Source organism: Capra hircus, chromosome 26 (assembly GCF_001704415.2).
Source record: "Capra hircus breed San Clemente chromosome 26, ASM170441v1, whole genome shotgun sequence".
Taxonomy (NCBI): domain Eukaryota; kingdom Metazoa; phylum Chordata; class Mammalia; order Artiodactyla; family Bovidae; genus Capra; species Capra hircus.
This window is the reverse complement of record NC_030833.1, coordinates 12444007-12466630: the sequence shown is the minus strand read 5'-3', so window position 1 is coordinate 12466630 and position 22624 is coordinate 12444007. Positions and strand designations below refer to the sequence as shown.

Here is a 22624-nt window from a genome sequence, read left to right as displayed (position 1 = left end):
TACTCAAACTCATTCCATTGAGTCGGTGATGCCATCCAACCATCTCATCCTCTGTCGTCCCCTTCTCCTCCTGCCTTCAGTCTTTCCCAGCATCAGGGTCTTTTCCAATGAGTTGGTTCTTCACATCAGGTGACCAAAGTATTGGAGCTTCAGCGTCAGCATCAGTCCTTCCAATGAATATTCGGGACTGATCTCCTTTAGGATGGACTGGTTAGATCTCCTTGCTATCCAAGGGACTCGCTAGAGTCTTCTCCAACACCACAGTTCAAAAGCATCAATCCTTCAGTGCTCAGCTTTCTTTATAGTACGACTCTCACATCCATACATGACCACTGGGAAAACCATAGCTTTGACTAAATGGACCTTTGTAATGTCTGCTTTTTAATATGCTGTCTAGGTTGGTCATAGCTTTTCTTCCAAGGAGCAAGAGTCTTTTAATTACATGGCTGCAATCACCATCTGCAGTGATTTTGGAGCCCAGAAAAATAAAGTCTCTCACTGTTTCCTCTGTTTTCCCATCTGTTTGCCATGAAATGATTGGATGGGTGCCATGATCTTCGTTTTCTGAATGTTGAGTTTTAAGCCAATTTTTTCACTCTCCTCTTTTGCTTTCATCAAGGGGCTCTTTAGTTCTTCTTTGCTTTCTGCCTGCGTATCTGAGGTTATTATATTTCTCCCGGAAATCTTGATTCCAGCTTGTGATACATCCAGCCTGGCATTTTACGTGATGTACTCTGCATATATATTAAAGAAGCAGGGTGACAATATACAACCTTGACGCACTCCTTTCCCAATTTGGAACCAGTCTGTTGTCCCATATCCAGTTCTAACTGTTGCTTCTTGACTTGCATACAGATTTCTCAGGAAGCAGGTCAGGTGGTCTGGTATTCCTCTCTCTACTGTTTGGTTACCTCATAGAAAAGTTCATATAGGGAGTGCTTGATTCTTTTCTTGTATTTGTGTGTTTTCAAAGTACCTAACTGGTTCATAGGCATCCTCCAACTGTAGTAATCAATTAGAGTTTTAATGCATGGACTTAAATGTGGGGCGTTTTGATGCAGTGGTGCTCCATAGTTTCATTGTTGGCCTGTGGGAGCCCCTCAGGTTGGCTTCTGAGCCCTTGAGAGGACCCCACTGGCTGCTGGTAGCCATCATGTTGTCTGATGTGATGTTCTGGGCTCGTCTTGTATGTTTCCTGCCCTACACCTAGAGTTCATCATGTCTCCAAGGAGCCCTGGTTTCTTTTACTGGGAAATGGTACTTGGAGTCTACAGTTTCGCACTTAGGGGTGCTCATTATCTCCCGTTGTTTGAATGGGCCGTTGTTTGTAGCAGACATTTGTTGGTTTTGTTCAGTCACCAGTTGTGTCCAACTCTTTGCGACCCCCTGGCCTACAGCATACCAGTCTCCGCTGTCCTCACTATCTCCCGGAGTTTGCATATAGTTCATGGAGTTCTCCTGGCAAGAATACTGGAGTGGTTTGCCATTCACTCCTCCAGTGGACCATGTTTTATCAGAGCTCTACACTGTGACCCATCCGTCTTGGGTGGCTCTTAGTGGCATGGCTCATAGCTTCATTGAGTTACCCAAGCCCCTTTTCTACAACACGGCAGTGATCCACGAGGGAGGTAGTTGCTGCTGCTGCTGCTGCTGCGGAGTCGCTTCAGTCGTGTCCGACTCTGTGCGACCCTATAGACGGCAGCCTACTAGGCTCCCCCGTCCCTGGGATTCTCCAGGCAAGAACGCGAGTGGGTTGCCATTTCCTTCTCCAGTGCATGAAAGTGAAAAGCGAAAGTGAAGGAGGTAGTAGACAGTGGTAATTTTCACATCTCCTAGGACAGTACTTGGGCTTCCCAAGTGGCCCTAGTGGTTAAGAACCCACCTGCCAAGGCAGGAGAGGGAACAGATGTGGATCCCTGGGGCAGGAAGATCCCCTGGAGGAGGACATGGCAACCCACACCAGTATTCTTGCCTGGAGACTCCCATGAACAGAGGAGCCTGGCGGGTTATAGCCCATAGAGTCTCAAAGAGTCGAACATAACTGAAGCGACTTAGCACAGCACAGCACAGGACTGTACTCTGTAAATGTTCAGGGTTGGGAAACATTGACATCTAGGACCAATTACACATTTTGAGGCTGACTTACTAGACCTTCCACTAACAGGCCCCTGCCTTTCATGCATGGCTTTCCCTGGGTCTTTCTTGAGACCTGCATTCTGCCCCTAGACCTGCTTCTGGGGGCTCTGACTTGCCAAGCTGGTTGAAGCCTCTCAGCCCTGCCTCCCTTCCTCACGCTACCAGAAAGGCCTCCCAGGACCTCTGCCTGGTGAATGCCAGCTCGTGCCCTGTACTCTGCTCTCAAAAACCTCCCCTGTCCACCCTCTCTCTTCCCGAGGGCCCTCTGCTGGAGGTGCTGCTTTGACACACATCTGTGCCTCATTGGTGCTGGCGGAATAGTGCATCATAAGAGAGCTGGCCCCTGAGACAGACCACAGTGCCATGCTGGTACCCTCTCAGCTCCCACCGAGACTGTAAGCAGGTGTCTGACCCCTTTGTGCCTCACCTCTTTATCTGTAAGAGGGGACATAGTTGTATCGGATGGTGGCAGATGCGTTGAGAAGAGACTGAATGTGTTCGTACTGCTCAGGCCAGTGTCTGGCATGTCACGGGTGCCACGTATGTAGCCAGTCAGGCTTTATCTGTCTGCCTGCCTCCTCCACTAACTGGATAGCTCATCATCTCTGGATGCTCATGGCACACCTGACAAGTAGTTGATGCGCAAGACCCACTGGGAACTGATGTCCGTGGCTGGAGTAGAGGGAGCAGGGGAAGTGACAATCGTGCAAGACCTTGTACCATTATAGAGCTTTGACTTTGATTTAGGGGGTGGGCACTGGAAGGTTTTTGAGCAGAAAAGCGTCATGGTCTGATTTAGGTTTTTATTTTGTAATTTTTTGGCCACACCATGCAGCTTGTAGGCTCTTAGTTCTCTGACCAGGGATTGAATCCAGGCCCTTTGAAGTGAGAGCACAGAATCCTAACTGCTGGACTGTCAGGGAATTCCCTGATTTCGGTTTTGAAAGTTTCCCTCTGGCTTCTGTGTTGGGAAGAGGCTACAGTGGGCTAGGGGCAGAGTGGGGAGCCCTGATGGGTGAGAGCTGGTGGTTGACACGCAGTAGGATTAGAGCATGTTCTGAACCAGAGCTAACAGTATTTTCTGATGCCCATGGGGTGAGAGGCAAGAGTTGGGGATGACTTCCAAGTGTTGACCTGAACCAGTGGAAAGATGCAGTGAGGGTAAGGCTGTGGGAGGCTTGTCTGGGGGAAGGTCAGGAGCTTCATCTGGGACTCAGCTTCCGATGTCTACTAGACAGCCCAGCAGAGATGTGGGAGGGGTGGTGGGTGTTGGAGTCGAGTTTGTGAGAAAGGCCTGGGCTGGAAATAGCGAACTGGGAGTACCAGCCTACAGCTGGCACTTACAGCCACGGACTAGATGTGCTCACCAAGGAGATGAACGTGGATGGAGGAGCCGAGGACCAAAGTGTGAGCCTGGGACCAAGGCTCCTCCCCGTTTGGAAAAGATGAGGCATCAGCAGCTTTGGGACCTGTCTGGAGAGTTGATGAGGCAGAGCAGGGCAAGGCTAAACCCAGGAGCCAGTGGAATTTTCCAGCCACGTGTCTTGTTAGGCTCTTCCAGTCAGCTTGAGAAGAAGGGGGAAGAAATCCAATGGATGCCTATTTTCATTCTGGTCGTGCAGAAGTTCTGTGTTGCTGGGCCTGTACCAAGAGCTCTCTTTTGGAAAGGAAATGTGAGTCTGGCTCCCTGTGTGGACGCGACACATGCTCTTTACATACGCCTTAATGACACCACCACTCACGAGAGGCTCCTCCATCCCCTCGAATTTGTGTCTGCATCTCTGGGAATTAGCAGAACCTTTCATCGCCCATCCTGACGTCAAATGACCAGCCTTTGGCACACCTCTTTTACGCATGAAGACTTTATTGAGTTTTCCAGGGCTGGCGCAATGCTTGTCTGAAATACCTTTTTTTTTTTTTTTTCCTTCCATCCTGACTGGAACTCCGAGGAGGGAGGAGGTGGTGGTGTCGTTAGGGGAGCATGCCCCTCCAGTGCTCCTGGCTCAGCCAGGGACATCCACACCACTCCCCACCTCTAGGATGAATTTCTACCAAGTGGAGTTCAGTGAAAAATAACCCATCCTTGTCAGCTCTGACGTCGCCCCCAGGAAAGACTGCTTGCTGCACAGTCCTAACGTCTGAGAGTCTCAGGTTGAGCAGAAGACGTGGGCTGTTTTAACATGGGGCCTGGGTGATCCGGGTCAGTGGAGCTGTTTGTGCATCAGACACAAGGATGATTTGGCCCTTAGTCTTGGTTACTGAGCGGCTTCTGGGAGCCTGAGAAGGACGACCCCATTGCCCTACTGCAGAGAAATGGATTCAGTGACCCAAGTCAAGGCTTTGAGTAGATTTGGCTTCAAGACCAGTAGGGTCTTGCCATGGACCCCTTAGAGACTGACATACTCCACTAAATTGTTTTCTCGGAGCCTTGATGTCATCCCACCTCATTTGAAACCCTCTAGTCCCCAAGCTTGGGTGGGACTTAAAGTTTTCAGGTCTCTGCTCTTTGGGGTTAGGGGAGGTTTGGCAGATTCTCAACCATATTTGGGCTTCCCAGGTGGCACGAATGGTAAAGAACCTGCCTGCCAATGCAGGAGACATAAGTAACGCAGGTGCAGTCCCTGGGTAGGGAAAATCCCCTGGAGGAGGAAGTGGCAACCCACTCCAGTATTCTTGCCTGGAGAATTCCATGGACAGAGGAGCCTGGAGGGCTAAGTCCATGGGATCACAAAGAGCTGGACACAACTGAAGCGGCTAAGCATGCATGCACAACCATACTCAACACACATTTATGAGATGTCTTCAACATATCACACTCTGTTCTAGCAGCAGGAAACTATGGAGTGAGCAGGAGAAGGAAGTTCCTGCCCTTATGGAGCTTGTTTTCCAATTAAACAGAAGATTGAAAAAGCAACAAAGGGCATTTTTTTAATGGACTACAAGTTCAAATACCTATCAAGTATTCATTATTTGTTGCTGGGAGGAAATTACCTAAAACTTAACAGCTTGAAACAACAACAGGCATTTATTATCTCATAGTTTCTATGGGTCAAGGATGTGGGAATGGTTGACCAAGGTGCTACTGGCTCAAGGTCTCTTTAAAGGTTACGTCAGGATGTTGGCTGGGGCTGCAAGTTGTCTGAAGGCTTGATCTGTTTCCAGGCTTGTGCACATGGCTGGCATGTTGGTGCTGGCTATTAGCTGGAGGCCTTAGTTGTCTTCGATGTGAGCCTCTCCATGAACTGCTCGAGTGTCCTCATAAGAGGACTGGCTTGCCCTGGAGCGAGGATGATAGAAGCTGCAGTGTCTTCTCTTTTTCATCTGTGCTGGGTCTTCGTTCGTGCACAAGGGCCTTCTCCAGCTGTGGCAAGAGGGGGTTACTCTTCATTGCAGTACACAGGCTTCTCATTGTGGAGGCTTCTCTTGTATTGGAGCTCAGGCTCTAGGCGTGCAGGCTTCAGTAGTGGCAGCACATAGGCTCAGTAGGTGCGGGTCACACACTCTAGAGTGCAGGCTCAGTAGTTATGGCCCACGGGCATAGTTGTTCTGCAGTATGTGGGATCTTCCTGGACCAGGGATCGAACCCATGTCCCCTATACACTGGCAAGCAGGAGTCCTGAAATGTCTTTTGTAAACTGGTCTCAGAGCTTCCATATTGTCATATGTCTGATATACAGGTTGGCCTATTCGGTTTGGAAAGAGCCTTCTCAAGAACATGAATAGCAAGAGGCAAAGATTACTAAAGTCTCCATCTTAGAGACTGGCAACTACAAATATGAGGTTACAACAGATGGAATCTCACATCAGGAAACGCTAGAAGTTATTCCAAGATATTCATTAGCTCAGAACTATGGAAAATCACTTGACATTAATAGGCCATCTTATCCTGAAATTTTGTTGTAAAATGACTTGAAATGCCTCACCAGGGGAACTAAGTATTCTGCTTCTCTTATTTTTGAATCATACCCAGTATTTGTTTTTGTCCTTCTATCACCGCTGTGATCTCCCAAAAGAGTGAAGGGGACGGTGGTAGTTATCCTTCAGATAGATGTAGAGACCCTCAGAGCCTTTGGTGAAGCTAGACCCTGGGAGCAGGGTCATCTTGAAAATGTACCACTTAAAAGAAGAAAACCATAGTCAAATCTATGGTTTTTCCAGTTGACATGTATGGATGTGAGAGCTGGACCATAAAGAAGACTAAGCATTGAAGAATTGATGCTTTCGACATGTGGTGCTGGAGAAGACTCTTGGGAGCCCTTGGACTGCAAGGAGACCAAGCCAGTCAGTTCTAAAGGAGATCAATCCTCAGTATTCATTGGAGGGACTAATGCTGAAGCTGAAGCTCCAATACTTTGGCCACCTGACGCAAAGAGACTACTCATTGGAAGAGACCCTGATGCTGGGAAAGATTGAAGGCAGGAGAAGGGAATGACAGAGGATGAGTTGGTTGGATGGCATCACCGACTCAATGGATGTGAGTTTGAGCCAACTCGGGGAGGTGGTGAAGGACAGGAAAGCCTGGCGTGCTTCTGTCCATATGACTTAGCAACTGAATAACAACAAACTGGGTTCATCTATTGGACATCTGTGGGATTGTTCTGTCTCCTTGGTGCCCCGCCTATACTCCTAAACAACATGGCTCTTCCAGAAGCTGCCCTGTTCTTAGCGATGTTACCTGAAGACCACAATTGATGGCAACAGGGATGAGCCTGTGAGCCAGTGCAGGTCAGTGTGTCCTTTTCCTGGGGCTTATTGACTTGAGGGGAATTCCTTCTCTGGTAGAGGAGGCTTAGAATAAAAAACCTGGCCACCATGTTTCCTGCCACTGGAGCAAGTCAGGCAGCACCCAGGGAGAATGAGGCCAACACACACACAGAGACACACAAACACACACAGACACATACACACACAGACACATAGACACAAACACACAGACAGACACAGACAGACACAGACAGACACACATGCAGACACAGACATGCAGACACAGACACACACACACATAGACACACATGCACACACAGACACATACACACACAGACAGACACCCACAGACACATAGACACAAATACACACAGACACACACACACACAGACGCACACACATAGACACAGACACACACAACACACACACGCAGACACAGACACACACACATAGACACACACATAGACACAAACACACACACAGACACACACACAGACACACACACAGACGCACACACAGACACACACACATGCAGACACAGACACACACACAGACACACATGCACACAGACACACACACACATAGACACAGACACACAGACACAGACATACACACAGACACAGACACACACACACAGACACCCACAGACACATAGATACAAACACGCACACAGACACAGACAGACACACATGCACACAGACACACACACATAGACACAGACGCACACACATACACACATGCAGACACAGACACGCAGATACAGACACACACACATAGACACACACACAGACACACACACATAGACACACACACAGACACAAACACATACAGACAGACACACACACACAGACGCACACATAGACACACAGACACACATGCAGACACAGACATACACACACAGACACACACACATAGACACAGACACACAGACACAGACATACACACACACAGACACACACAGACACAGACACACACACACACATACACACAAAGACACAGATACATACACACATGCATACACATGACACACAGACACATACACAGACATACACACAGACACACACACAGACACACAGACACAGATGCACACACACATACACACAAAGACACAGGCATATACACACACAGACACACAGACACAGACAGACACACAGACACACACAGACATACACATACACACATACACACAAAGACACAGACACACACACGCATACACACTCACAGACACACAAACGGACACACGCACATAGACACAGATACACACACAGACACACACACAGACACACAGTCATACTCACACACAGACACACACACAGTCACACTCACACACACATAGACACATACACACACAGACACATACACATGGACAGACACACATACACACACAGACACATACACACACTGTGAGAGTAGGTTCCAGAGGTGCTCACGTCCCTGGTTCTGTTGCTCTGGGCCAGGCTGCATTTCCATTTTCCCCACAAGTTGGTTGTTCACCCCATCCTCGGAGCTCAGGAACCCAGAGATTCTAGTTGTGCCTGACTCAGACTAGGTTGAGGTTCTTTCCACTTAGAATTGAAAGAGTAACAGGGAGAGTCCTGTGGGGAGTGAGGACGGGGAAGAATGCCGGGGGCCGGGGCAGAGGAGGAGCGGTGAAGGGGCCGTGAAGGAGAGCCGCTGAGGGCTGAGCTCCCAGGAGAATGACTGGTGGGCAGGAGGCGAGAGCACAGGCCCTCTGCCGTGGGACTCAGACGCGTCAGCCAACCACCACCCCCCCATCCCACCCCCACCCCAAGAGAGGGTCAGAACCCTTTCCTCTGACTTTTCTGAGTTCACCTCTGTCAAGGTGTGTCGCTCAAGCTTGGTGGCTGTGGTGCCACCCCTCCTTGGGGTCCCTCCTCTCACCCTCAGCTTGTACCCCACATGGCCAGGGGTCAGCTCCCCCTTCCCTTCTCCCTCGAGCCTGCCCCAGTGACCCTGGGCCAGGGAACCCTTCCTGACCCAGGCCCGACACGGCTCCTCACACGACAGCCAGGGATCTGCGAAGGCTCTGCCTGCCCAGGGGGACACAGGCTGTGAGGCTGAGCGGGCCCAGCTGACCCCGGGACCCTGGTGCAGGGACACCTCTGTTTGTAGGCTTCTTCATTCTAGCTGGGCGGATGAAAAGCGGCAGGTGGTGCCAGCCTTCTGAAGGATTTTTCAAGCATCAGTGAGGGACTTGGCCAGAGATGGATGGCTTGCTCACGTGTGAATGAAGTAGGGTTTAATGAACAGCGGTTGTCGGAGTCCTGGCCTACATATGCAGATGCGTCCGAGCCTTCGCCGCCTCCAGCTCTGCAGGGACAGGGGCCCATACGGGAAGGAGTGGGAGAAGGCAGCTGCAGGAGCCTGGGCGCCCGGCAGGGAGGGAACTAGCAGGGAGCTCCCCATCCTCACTCTCCTCTGTCCCGAAGCAGGGTGGGCAGTGATTCCAGAGGGGCAGACGGAAACCCCTGGCCCCCAGGGTTGGCCCCGGCAAGATGCCAAGGCCGGTGTGGGAGGAGCCGGGTGTTTCTCCAGAGAGGGCCATGGGGAGCAGCCTTGCCAGCTGGGCGCGTCACTTGTCCCTGCCGCGAAGACTCTGGAAAAGCTGACCACATCGGTAATTACAGAAGCCGGAGGTGGCGAGACCTCAAAGCCTCTCTGACTTCATCTTCCTGCCAGGGCAGGAGAAGGGCTCCCGAGAGGAGGGGGATGACATCTCGCCGAGAGGAATTCTGCTCAGACTCCTCTCTGTAAAAACCAGCGCCGGCTTCTGTGAGAACGTGGAAGGGCCCCTTGTACCGGTTTGCAATCTTCATGTTTTTTTAAAACCTCATCTGAGAGAAATGTGTTTAATAGAGGACATATTTTCATTAGCATTTCCTGAGATGGATGATGCAATTAGAGCCCGCCAAGAGAATGAAATATTGGCTTTATAAACTAGGATGTACACAGATGTTTATACCCTTTTGGCAGGCACAGATATATAAATAATTCTTTTCGCCTTGAACTCAATGTCGTATTTTGCGCTTTGTGTTACAGCATCTCCTCCCCAAAGCCCATTCCTGTGTTTGGCATAAATCACCGTGCGGAGAGAAGGCTCATTAAATGCCTCCCTCGGTTGGCACCATGGATGTATCTGGGGAAGAGAAGTGTACTCCGAGTGGATTGGCAAGGAGCTCTTCAGCACTCTGGCCGTTAGGGCTGAGCCCAGGGCAGGAGAAGGTTTCAAGTGGGCAACACAGCAGGGAGGACAGTGTGTGTCCCCTTTTGGGGGGGTGGGGTGGGGACAAGCCCATCCGCCCTCTCGTTGGAGGGAACTCTTACGGATGGACGTCACAGGTCCTCCTGGTATGTCGTTTACCTCTCTGTTCACTGAAGTCACTGTCTGCCATTTCCAGTTGTAAAATTCTAGGCTGTTGGCCCAACCCAACTTCTTTTAATGCATTTATTTTTAATTGGAGAGTAATTGCCTTACAATGTTGTGTTGGTTTCTGCCGTAGCTTAGCACACATCAGCCATAGGCATACGTGTGTCGTCTCCCTCTGGAACCGCCCTCCCGCGTCCCACCCCATCCCACCTCTCTGAGGTCGTCACAGAGCACGGGCCAACCCAAGTTCTTATTTGCTGCTTCTGTTTTCAGGCTGCAGCTGATTTCGGCAGCTTTTGCCCACCACCTGGGCAAGGGTGCTCCTGCGGGAGCGGATTCCTGGTGGTCCCCGCCTCCGGCCCGTGTGATCGCCCTGAGTGCTGCCCGACCGGGGTGTTTTTCTCCGTAGGTGGCCTCTCAGGACGGGTCCCTCAGGAGCCCCTCTCGGAGGTCACGGTAGAGACATGGCCTGTCACTCCAGGTGACTTAATCGGTGCAGAAAGCCCAGTTGGAAGCCTTCTGTTGGTTTTCTGCCTCCCAACACAAATGCTCTTCAGGTGGTGGTGACCTGACATGGACTCTCAAAGAAAGGCCTTTTGATCCCAGGCTGGGGAGGCCTGTCCCGGCGTGCTCCCGGCTGCCTCCCTGTGGAACCCTGGCGCCCAGCTGCCCGGCCGGGCCTCTGCTGGGAGGCAGCTGACCTGAAAGTGTTGTTATTTTTTTTAACGTGGGTTTTAGTACCCAGAGCAATAATATTTTCAGCTGGCTATTGAGGCTGATTAGTGAGCCTCAGGCCTCCGTTTGGTTAAATAGAGCCGCCTTCGCAGAGGTATTTTGGGACGGTGCAAATCCAGGGTTCTGCGTGGGATTGAGTTACCCCCCAAAAGGTAGGCGGCCATTTGCCTGTGGCCTGGGCCCTGCAAAGCAGTCTGGGTAAATTCCCACAGAGCCAGACCACCAGGCAGGGTTCCCAGGGCAGCTGGACACTGGGAGCGTCTCTCTGCTCCCCTGGAAGATAGGTGGGCAGTTGTGTTCTAGAACCCTCTGCCCCGGAGAGGTGCAGCTCCAGCCCAGGAGGGTCTTCCTGGCTGGACTGGTGAGAAACCGGACTCTAGACACTGAGTTGAGAGTCTGCTTTGAACCAGCAGGGGGTGGGGGTGTAGCTGGGGGTGAGTATTGGGATCTAACTCCACAGTGAGGTGGCCGGAAAAGGAGTTTCAGACCCTCTGTGCCGATGTCGCTTCCTGTCTCTTTGGAAATAGCTGCACTTTTGGATGGAGGCTGACAAATCCTTGGGTGGCAGATTTTGAACTAGTTATAAACAATCTGCAATTAGTTCCCCTGTTGAAATGAGAAAGGCAAGCTCACCAGGCTTTTCATTAAGTCGAGGCAGCCTTTTATCCTCTTGGCAAGTGGGTCAAGTGCCTGTGAAGGAGCCTCACTTGGGATCAGGGAAAATAAAATGGTCCATCTTTTGAAGCCTCACTTCTTTCTATAGAGCCCGAGTCCCACTGGCATGGTCAGCGATCCGGGTACTAACTTCCTTGGTGTTTTTGTAAAAGGTGTCCAGGCTTGGAGGTCCATGTCCCAGCCCTGCTGCTTCCCCACCATTGACCCTGGGCAACTCTGCTAAACCCCCTGCTCTTTGTATGTGAATGAAGGGGTGTGATTGCAGCCCTGCCTTCTGTGTCACTGTGCTCTGTCGCTTCAGTTCAGTTCAGTTCAGTTGCTCAGTCGTGTCCGACTCCTTGCAACCCCATGAATCGCAGCACACCAGGCCTCCCTGTCCATCACCAACTCCCGGAGTTCACTCAGACTCACGTCCATGGAGTCAGTGATGACATCCAGCCATCTCATCCTCTGTCGTCCCCTTTTCCTCCTGCCCCCAATCGCTCCCAGCATCAGAGTCTTTTCCAATGAGTCAACTCTTCGCATGAGGTGGCCAAAGTACTGGAGTTTCATCTTCAGCATCATTCCTTCCAAAGAAACCCCAGGGCTGATCTCCTTCAGAATGGACTGGTTGGGTATCCTTGCAGTCCAAGGGACTCTCAAGAGTCTTCTCCAACACCACAGTTCAAAAGCATCAAATCTTCGGCGCTCAGCTTTCTTCACAGTCCAACTCTCACATCCATACATGAGCACTGGAAAAACCATAGACTTGACTAGGTGGACCTTAGTCGGCAAAGTAATGTCTCTGCTTTTGAATATGCTATCTAGGTTGGTCATAACTTGCCTTCCCAGGAGTAAGCGTCTTTTAATTTCACAGCTACAGTTGCTTAGTCGTGTCTAACTCTTTGTGACCCTATGGACTATATAGCCCACCAGGCTACTCTGTCCATGGAATTCTCCAGACAAGAATACTGGTGTGGATTGTCATTCCCTTCTCCAGGGGATCTTCCTGACCCAGGGACCAAACCCATGTCTCCTGCATCAGCAGGCAGGTTCTTTACCACCATATCACTACCTGGGCTCAAATAAGGCTCATATAAGCACATATGAGGAATCTCTATGTGTTCCCTTTGTAAACTGAAAAGCTGTCAAAGTTATGCCATGCATATTATTGTCTTCTCTCACAAAGTGCAGTAATTGCAAGAGTGGTAAATACAGCAGCCGTTAATTGAGTATTTATTATGTGCCTGGCTTTGTCTTGTTCTCTCTGCACAGTCGCCCTAAACGTAGGCGCTTTTTCCATCTGCATTGTATGGAGGCTGAAGAAACTGTCCAAGGTCATGCAGCATGTAAGGTCTGAGTGACCTCAGGCAGCCTCTTGAGGGCCTTCCAGTTTGCTGGCTCTAATTAACTTCCAGCAGCTTCCTTTGATTTTCCTAAGCTTGTGGTTCTCCCCACCAGCTGCCTGGATGCCTGACCCTATCACCAAAGGGTCTGACTCTGTGGGTGTGGGGCAGGGTCCAAGCACCAACGTTGGCTCCCCAATGACCCTAGTGTGCGGCCGCTGTTCTGAGCACGTGTCCACAGTGGAGCAGAGCCAGCTGGACTGGACACCAGGGCCCCTCCCTTCTCTGGGCCTCACTCCCCATCCTGCCGAAGAAGGAGTTTGGTCATATGACCTCCAGGGTGTCTTCTCCAGGGGCCTCTAAGGTTCTACAATTGTAAGAAGCTCATGAGCAAATCTATTATTGTTCTTTTCCTTCTTGTTTTAGGCAGAATATGAAGTTACTCCAGATGAAAAACTGGGAGAAAAAGGGAAGGAAATTATGACCAAGTACCTCACCCCAAAGGTAAGAGGCTGCCCAAACCCCACAGCAGGAGCAGTGGGAAGCCTTATCCAGGAATATGGGCCCCCAGGTCTGTGCCAGGCCAGTGGGGAGCACCCAGCCAGGGGTGCCATTGGTCTCCAGATTCAGAATTTTTATCCTCTTCAGAAGTACCCAAGCCTGGCAGGGCCAAGGCAGGTGGTCCAGGCCAGAGCAGGCCTGCAATGGGGAGGCTTGGTTCTTGGGGGCCCAGTCCCCTCCAGGGGCACTCTTGCTGCCCTCTGCCCATGCCCAGGTGTTTGTGGCGGGACAGGTGAAGGCTCAACCGAGGCAAGGGTCAGAGTACCCAGAAGAAAGGGCTTGGCAGGTGTGGGTCTGAGAGGTTGGTGTGACAGGAAGGGCCCAGGAGTGCTTAGGAGGAGGGCCTGGCTGAAGCTGAGTGGGCAGAGGTAACATTGGCTGAACACAGAGCAGAGTGCTGAGTATTCCGAAGTGCTCTGGGGTATGCTGAAGGGCGAGGGGCCACCCTGACCTCCCCTGGGGCGTGGGACCACCCCCATGGCCTGTGTGCACTCATGGTGGCCCTGATGCTGGAGGCGGTGAATCAGGGCTGCCGCAGCCACTCAGGTTTTGACTTCCGGTCAGGAGACAGAGGTAGGACTGTGAACAGAAGGAATCCAGGTCACACAACAGCTCCTCCTGTGACAGTGAGCCGCTGAACCCCTGCCCTCCCCTGCATCTGCTGGTGAAGGCATTCACAAGGGGGTTAAACCCACAGTAGCTCCTTCCGAGTTTACAACCCGGCCTCCTCCCCTCCCTGCACTTATGGACAGTTTCTGCACAGTTTTATACATTTTATCCACATGGCATGGAAATCCCTAGAGGAGAAGGTAAGCTCCACCTCGTTGTTCTCAGCAGGGGTCCCAGGGGTCCTTGGCAGTTCTGGTCCCACCTCAAGCCTCGCTGCCCCCGGTGATGTTAGGGAGGTCCCAAGGGCCCACGCATGTGATACGGGCCCCTCGGGCTGCACTGAGCCCTTGCCTGGAGCAGCTGTGCTGGCCTGCCGGCCACTGGCCCAGCCCCACCCCGAGGTTGTCCCCTGTGGCACTTCCTCCTGCTTCTGCTGAGCCAGCACCCCTGTTACTTCCCTCCGCTGTTTCTCTGCTTACATCGTAATCCTACATGCCTCTTAATGGAATGGCAGGCCACCCCAAGGCCTTTTGCACTTTTCAGAAGCAAGAGGATTCATGTTCATCAGCTCTTTCAGACGCTGGACAGGGCTGGCTCGCTCTGCGCAAGGCGTGGCCCTGGGCACACCCAACTGCCTGCTCCATCTGCAGGGACAGACCTGGGGACCCAGCTCACTACACAAACTGCATCCAGACGCTTAGACAGCAGTACAGAGAGTGTCTGCACTCCACCCCACCCCCAGTGACCGCCCCCTACCCTACCCCCACATCTGCTGGTCTGGCTGGGATCTGTGCTGAGGATGAGGTGGTTCCTTGGCCAGCCTTGCTGGCTCCTTCAGCCCATCCTAGGGCTGCTGCAGGGGGTCACTTCCCTCTCTCCCCACTGGCCAGCCTTGACCAGAAGCCTCTGCTCTTGGACCCCGGTCTGGGCCCCCCGGACCTCGCTGCCCCTGCTGCGCGCTGCCTGTGTCTCCTGGAGGGATGGGGCCCAGCCTCCCCCTCAGCTCAGAAGGTTTTACAAGTGCTCAGAGCTTGCCAACATTTTTTCCTTAAGTACTCCTCAATTTTGGAAATTTAAACCACACCATATGTTATGGCCCAGGGGCCTGGGGGAGGTGGTCCAAGTGGTCTGGGGGTTGACTGTTTTCCTATAACAAATTTTGCGCTGCTGGCCAGGTCCTTCCTGCAGTCACTCTAGCAGGAGCCTCTGTTCCTTCTCGGGGCTGCAGATGCCCCGGCAGCTGGGAGAGGAGCCATGTGGCTGAAGCCCCAGCTCTGAGGCCTCCGAAAGACCCCCAGGAAGGACCCTTGTCCCCAAACCCAGATAGTCTTTACCTCGCTCTCCTCCTCAAGGTGCAACTTGTGTCTTGGCTCCAAGCATCATTTTCCAAAGGGTAGACGTGGCTTTCCTGGTGGCTCAGCAGTAAAGAATCCTGCTGCCAGTGCAGGAGACACGCGGCTGATCCCTGGGTTGGGAAGATGCCCTGGGGGAGGGCATGGCAACCCACTGCAGGATTCTCATCTGGAGAATCCCATGGGCCAAGGAGCCTGGCCGGCTACAGTCCATGGGGTCGAGGGTTGGACATGACTCAGCAACTAAACAACGGACGCTGATCATTTGAGAGGATCTGTGGAAAACACCCGACTATCACCGACTCGATGGACATGAGTTTGAGTAGCGAGGCCTGGCATGCTGCAGTCCATGGGGTTGCAAAGAGTCAGACACGACTGAGCGACTGAACTGAACTGTGAAAAAAACACCTCTGTGGTCAGTTACTTGTGGATATGACTTTTCGCCGCATCTCTCCCTTGTAAAGATTTACCCGGTGTGTGAGCACATTAAAGGCTCTTGAGAAGTCCTAAGGTAAAGAAACCAGCTCAACTGATAACAAAGCATTTCCCCGACTCCACTCTCGCCCTAATTTCACATCCTGCTGAATACATTTGGGGCTGCAGAATGCCTCCAGGGGTTTTCACGACCTGGCTTCCAGCTTTCACTCCCAGAGCCCCCAGGCTGGGAGCTCCAGCTGCCACCTCCCAGTCTCATCTTGATATGCCTACCTGGTCACCTTTGTCCAAACTGTCCCCGGCAAGGCCTCCAACCTGGAAGGCGCTCCCCCAACTCTTATCTTTCTCCTTCTGTGTCTGCTCCATTGCACAGAGCCTCCTCTGCCTCTGGTCAGAAGCCGTCGCTCCTACCTGCTGCTCGTTTGTGCTTCTGCAGGTCCCTGGGGTTGATGCTTCCACAGCCCCAGAGGTTGGGTTCTGGGGAGCCCCCCCTTACAGAGGGGGTGACAGCGCATCACCAGATGGGCCGAATGCGGTCTGACAAGAGCAGCGGTGGACAGCGCACAGGGAAGTGAGGAGGGCCGGGGGGACGCTGTCCTGGGCCAGCCCAGGCGAGCCAGGAAGGCTTCTGAAAGTTGATGCAGCTGAACCAAAGGCTCACGTGCTGATGAGGAAGCCAGGTACAAATGGAAAGAAAGGAGAGGGGCCTTTCCTGTGCAAAGGTCCGGATCAGGGGCTCTCACCTGGGGGGGCGGGTGGCGGCTGGCAGAGCCTGGAGATCTTTTTGATTGACACAAATGGGGAATGTGCTCCTAGCATCTGATACACATGGTTCAGAAATGCAGCTGAACGTCCTGCAATGCACAGGATGGCCCCCCCACCTAAGAATTATCTGGGCCTGAAATGTCAGTAGCGTTGAGGGTGAGAGGATTTCGTGCGTAGAGGGGAATGGATGTGTGTTGGCAGGGAGGTCAGTGTTACAGAAGTGTCTCTCCCCAACCCCTAAGCTGAAAATGTCTACTGACAGGCTTATTTCTAGTAGGGGGACAGGGACCTTCTGGGAGGCAGGGCCTGGAAAACCATGGTGGGGCATGACTCATTGGAAAAGTCTTTGATGCTGGGAGGGATTGGGGGCAGGAGGAGAAGGGGACGACAGAGGATGAGATGGCTGGATGGCATCACTGACTCGATGAATGTGAATCTGAGTGAACTCCGGGGGTTGGTGATGGACAGGGAGGCCTGGCGTGCTGCGATTCATGGGGTCGCAAAGAGTCGGACACGACAGAGTGACCGAACTGAACTAAGGGCAGTGGGGAGCCCCAAGGGCTCTGAAGGCCATGCGCAGCCCAGGTTGGTCTCTCTGCCCCTCGTGTAGCGGAGGAAGGGGAGGAGGAGGACTGAAGGCAGGAGGCCATCCTGGGAGCTGCTGCCATAGCTATGGAAATCAAGAGACACCAGGGCCTTGGGAAATGTCAGGCAGAAGGAGCTCTCAGGGGATGACAGGTGTGGGAAGTCAGCAGAAGAGTCCGTGCTTTCCACCTTTAGTCACTGAGTGGGTGCGGGTGGCCCCAGGAAGGCCAGGGTGCTCAGGATGGTGGCCGGGGTATTAGCTCTCTGCACAGAGATGATGGCATCTGTTCTGTGCGTCCCCTCTACCTCCCCCCACCAACTCCCCACAGCGCTGGACACATGGCTGTCATTCATTGTGAGTTGGTTTGAATGAGACAGGAGGAGGCCCAGGAAGCTTCCCCCCATGAGCCTCTCCCCTCTGCCCACTCAGATCTCTTTCTGGGAAGCTGACACTGAGTTGGCTCGTGTCCCCCAGAGTCTGACAGGGGGTATTTGCTGGGGGTCTGGCTGGCACATCCCTGCTCAAAGTCAAAACTCAATCCCAGAGCTGAAATCTCTCTCTCTCCAAACCCTGACTTGAAGGCGTCCATCCCAGGGACTAAGTCCACTCACTGGATGCTGCCCAGAATCCTGTGTCAGTTGCCCACACGTGGCCAGCTTTGCTCTGGGGGCAGTTAGAGGACACCACCCTGGGGTGGGCTTTGGTATGGGCCGAACGCTATTGAGATCTGACTCAAAGGCAGCAGAGTGCTTATGTGGAGGCAAGTTTTAGAACCAGGTAGACCTGCGTTGGAAGCTAGGCATGGTCTCTTTTAGCTGAGCGGCCTTGGGAAAGTTCCTTAGCCTCCTGGAACCTCAGGCTGCTCCTCTGTCAAGTGGACCGGGTATCCCTGAGGGTCATAAATACCAGCCAGGACAGAGCCCAGGAGCTGCACGCACAAGACCCTCCCTCGGTGGTGCCTCTCCTCTGACTTTCCCCGTCCTGGTCTGTGTTTTTCAAAATCAGGCCATTGAATGATGAAATCATTTAGACATGAATTCCAGCTGTGGAGCTGTGAGAGGCCAAGAAGGGGTCCAGAGGGCCCCCAGCCTCAGAGGGCTGGCCAGAGAGGCTGGATTCCTTCAAATGCAGTGCCTTAGTCAGGATGATTAATGCTAGTCGCCACAACAAACAAACCCCAAATCTCAGGGGCTTCACACACCAAAAACTTCTATTTCATGCACACTCTGACTGGGTCTCTTCTGGGTAAAGACTAGGGGGCCTGGCTGCTTTTGTGTGTCCATCACCAAAAGGGAAGGGACAAATGAGGGAAGCACATGAGCTTTAAATGCCTTGGTCCCCGTGTGACACTTTACTGTCTCTCCCCAACCCCTAAGCTGAAAACGTCTATTGGCAGGCTTATTTCTAGTGCTGGTGAGGCAGTCATGAGCATGGCGTGGTCCATAGATATTCTTAGGCTTGTCAGCCCGGAGGAGCTGCCCAGAGCTGGTCGAATCAGACGTGCATTGGGCTCTGCAGAGATCCAGGCAGCACACCTTTCAGGCACCTACAGATCAGAGGTGATACCTGTAGCAGATGTTAAGGGGGCAGGGTTGCTCTGAGCTGGGGGTAGACCAGGAAATACTCCTAATTATAATAATAAGTAATAGTAAGTGATCCTGAAAAGAGTATTACACAGCATTCATCACTATAGACAGCATTTAAAACATGCTAGTTTATGGAGACTTCCCTGCCGGTCCAGCAGTTTAAGACCCCATGCTTCCAATGCAGGGGTTGAGGGTTCAATCCCTGGTTGGGGAATTAGATTCCACATGCTGTGTGGCATGGCCAAAAATTAAAAATAAATTAAAAACAGAAAATAAAATATATGGAGATATAATTCACACATCACAAAATTCACCCTTTTAAATACACAGGTCAGTGCTTTTTAAAATTTTTGCACAATTGTACAACTATCACTACTATCTGATTTCAGGACATTTATCTCCCAACAAAAACTCCATTCCCATTAGCAGAAACCCCCTATTTCCCTTTCTGCCCACTCCAGGCCACCGCTAATCTACTTCCTGTCTCTGTGGATTTGCCTGTCCTGGACATTTCATATAATTAAGTCCGTGTAATATATGGACTTTTGTGTCTGACTTCTTTCAAGGTTTCATCCATGTTGTAGTGGATATCAGTATTTCTCAAGTCTTTGTATGGCTGGATAGATAATATTCCATTATGGATATGCCCCATTTTATTTATCCCCTCATCAATTGACAGACACTTGGGACATTTCTACTTCGGGGCTATTATGAATCATGCCGCTATGACCTTCCATGCACAAGTTTTTGCATGAACGTGTATTGTCATTTCTCTTAGGTATGTACTTAGGAGTGGAATTGCTGGGTCACATGGTAACTTGATATTTCATGAGTTGAGGAATGACTAGGCTGTTTTCAAAGTGACTGCACCAGCAGACATTCCCACCAGCAGGTTATGAAGGTGCCCATCTCTCCACATCCTCTCCAGCACTTGGTATTTTCTGTTTTGCTTTGTTTTTGTAATAATTCTAGTGGGTGTGAAGTGGTATCTAATTGTGGTTAGATTTGCATTTTCCTCATGACTAATGATGGAGAAGGCGATGGCAACCCACTCCAGTGCTGTTGCCTGGAGAATCCCAGGGACGGCAGAGCCTGGTGGACTGCTGTCTATGGGGTCGCACAGAGTCGGACACGACTGAAGCGACTTAGCAGCAGCAGCAGCAGCAGCAGCAGCCTGACTAATGAGCACCTTTTCATGTGCTTATTGGCCGTTCCTATATCATCTTTGGAGACAAGTCTATTCAAATCCTTTGCCCATTTTTAAATTGGGTTGTTCATCTTATTAATGTTGAATCCTAAGAGTTCTTTTTATGTTTTAGGTACAAGTCCTTTATCAGATGATTTGCAAATATTTTCTCTCATTCTATGGGTTGTCTTTTTACTTTCTTGCTGGTGGCCTTTGAAACATGAAGATTTTTCATTTGATGACATTCAGATTCATTTTTCTTACTTGCTTTTAAATGACTTGTTTTCATGTTGTCTTATCTGTCCTTGTAAAAAAGGCCTGTTTTCTTCTAATGATTTTATTCATTTTTGGCTGTGCTGTTATTGTTGCTGTGCAGACTTTTTCTCTAGTTACGGTGTGCGGGCTTCTTATTGCGGTGACTTCTCTTATAGAGCGCAGGCTTTAGGGAGCGCAGGCTTCAGTAGTTCAGATGCTTCAGTAGTCGCAGCTCAATAGTTTCAGCTCCCAGGCTCCAGAGCACAGGCTCAAAAGTTGTGGCGCATAGGTTTGGTTGCTCTGCAGGATGTGCTGTCCTCCCAGATTAGGGACTGAACCCGTGTCTCCTACATTGGCAGGTGGATTCTTTACCGCCGAGCTACCTGGGAAGCCCAGGCCTCAGTTTTTCGAGGATTAGGGTGTATATGGAGAAACATTAGGCCCATAAATCTCTCAGAGCCCATTGCCTGTTATGAAGAACAGGACCAGGTCTGGTCCTTCATCTGCACTCCAGCCCTGCTCTGGGTCAACATGACGCTATTCTTTAGGCTCTCTGGGTACAGCAGTGCAATCACCTGCTCTTGGATCTTTCTAGCAACTCCCCGAGATGGGTATTAGCGTAACCACTGTACAGACCAGGCCCCTGAGGTTTGAGAGAGGTTGGTTTAGAACAGCAGAGGCGGGGCTTAGAAAGAACTCCTTAGGATCCTGCTTCGGCAACGCTGCCTGTAGAACATTTGCTCTAGTTCATTTTAATTAGGCCCATGAGCAACTGTGCCAGGGCTCCACCCCGGTCACTAAGGCCAGGCAGGTGGCACTCAGTTTCAGTGTGGTTTTGCTAGAAAGTATCCATGGATTCCAAGGGAAACTCAGACCTGGCAGAGGGTCCTGTGGAAAGGACCCTGCGTGGGCTTCTTCCGACAAATGAAGTGGGCAGGTGGGCTGGGACAGGCTTCTGACGCGAACCAGCTTGGCATCCTCTGTGGGATGCTGGGAAAGCCCCGGAGCAGGCGGTGCTTAGAGGGCATTTCTCGCGGGAGGTCCGCTGGCAAGGCCCACAGATGCAGGCCTCTTTGTCTCTGTGAACAATGATAGGCTAAGCAGGGCAGTTTGTTCTTGTTACGGGGGAAATTACCCATCAGCCTGAGTTGCCGCACAAAAGAAATGTATTCCTAGTGCTTGTTTGGCTCTCCGGAAAACATCCACCTTTTATAAGGTAAGGAGCTTGAATGAAAGGAAATAATAATCACTCTAAGTTCCTCTTTCTCTGGCCCCCCTGCTCACAGCCTCACTTCACTGGCGCCTCCTCCTACCCCATCCAGGCAGCGGCATGGGATCCCAGCTAGTGCAAGCAGGCTGGCTTCCTGGTAGGGGACAGCTCCTCGGCCTCTGGGGCCGTCAGAGGCTTCAACCTTTGTCCTCAGGGGCACATGGAACCCCATGCTGCCACTTTCCAGCTGGGCATCCTTGGAGCCCCAGTTTCCCCATCTGAGTATGGGGATGATAGCAGTGGCGCTCAAGTGGGCTCCTTTGTCTTTAAATCAACTCATCTTTTAACTTAAATGTTTCAAAAGGAAACTTGGTATCTGGAATTGCCTGGAAAGCCAGTATTGATTTGTTGTACATAAAGATAACAGGAAAATTTGACATTACATCCTAGATGGATGCTGTTTTGCTCATCTAAGGCTCTGAGCCTCCTTTCTCTTTGTTTTGAAGGGAAAGTAGCGAGTATTAGAGACAAGTTAGCAAGATAGCAAGTATCATCATACTGAGACTTTCTTCTTGATGATGGAAAACTTGAAGGAAAACTGAAAGGGGAATACTTTTTCCATTGAGTGATTCAACGTTATTTAATTGTGTCCTTGCACCTCCAGGCTAAGATCACTTCATCACCTTTAGAAAATGCTGGGCTGTCTGCCTCCTAACTGTGATGCATTTGATAAATGCTGGCTTGGTGTTGCAAGAGATAGCATAACCTAAAGCAAAGGGCCCTGGACTAGGAGTGGGGGTCACTCTTGAATCTCCCTTCCTGGGGTCTGGGGCCTCGAGGAGCTGGCTCAGAATTGGCCTAACCATCTAACCAAAGCTTGGTCTCTGGGGCAACCAAGGCCACGGAATATGGGCAGGTTTGGCTAAAGCCTCCCTTCCTAGCGCCTGCCATGTCTTCCTTGGGGTTTGAGCTCTGAGCCCGGCCTTGGAGCCAGCTTTTCGTCTCTGCTAAGATCACTTGACTCTTGTCTGCTTCTCAAGCACCCAGATCGGCGTCTCCATTCTGTTGTGAGTGAATCTGGTCAGCTCAGGATTCACCTCTGCTTGAACCCCTCCT

General features: G+C 51.3%; 1 protein-coding gene across 1 annotated transcript in view; it reads left to right on the top strand.

The window, feature by feature from the left end:
• The window catches only part of GRK5 (G protein-coupled receptor kinase 5), a 230334-nt gene that overhangs the window by 161979 nt on the left and 45731 nt on the right, over positions 1-22624 (top strand). Inside the window, 1 exon segment of the mRNA XM_005698535.3 lies at positions 13390-13467. Coding sequence (XP_005698592.2) covers positions 13390-13467 — 78 coding nt within the window.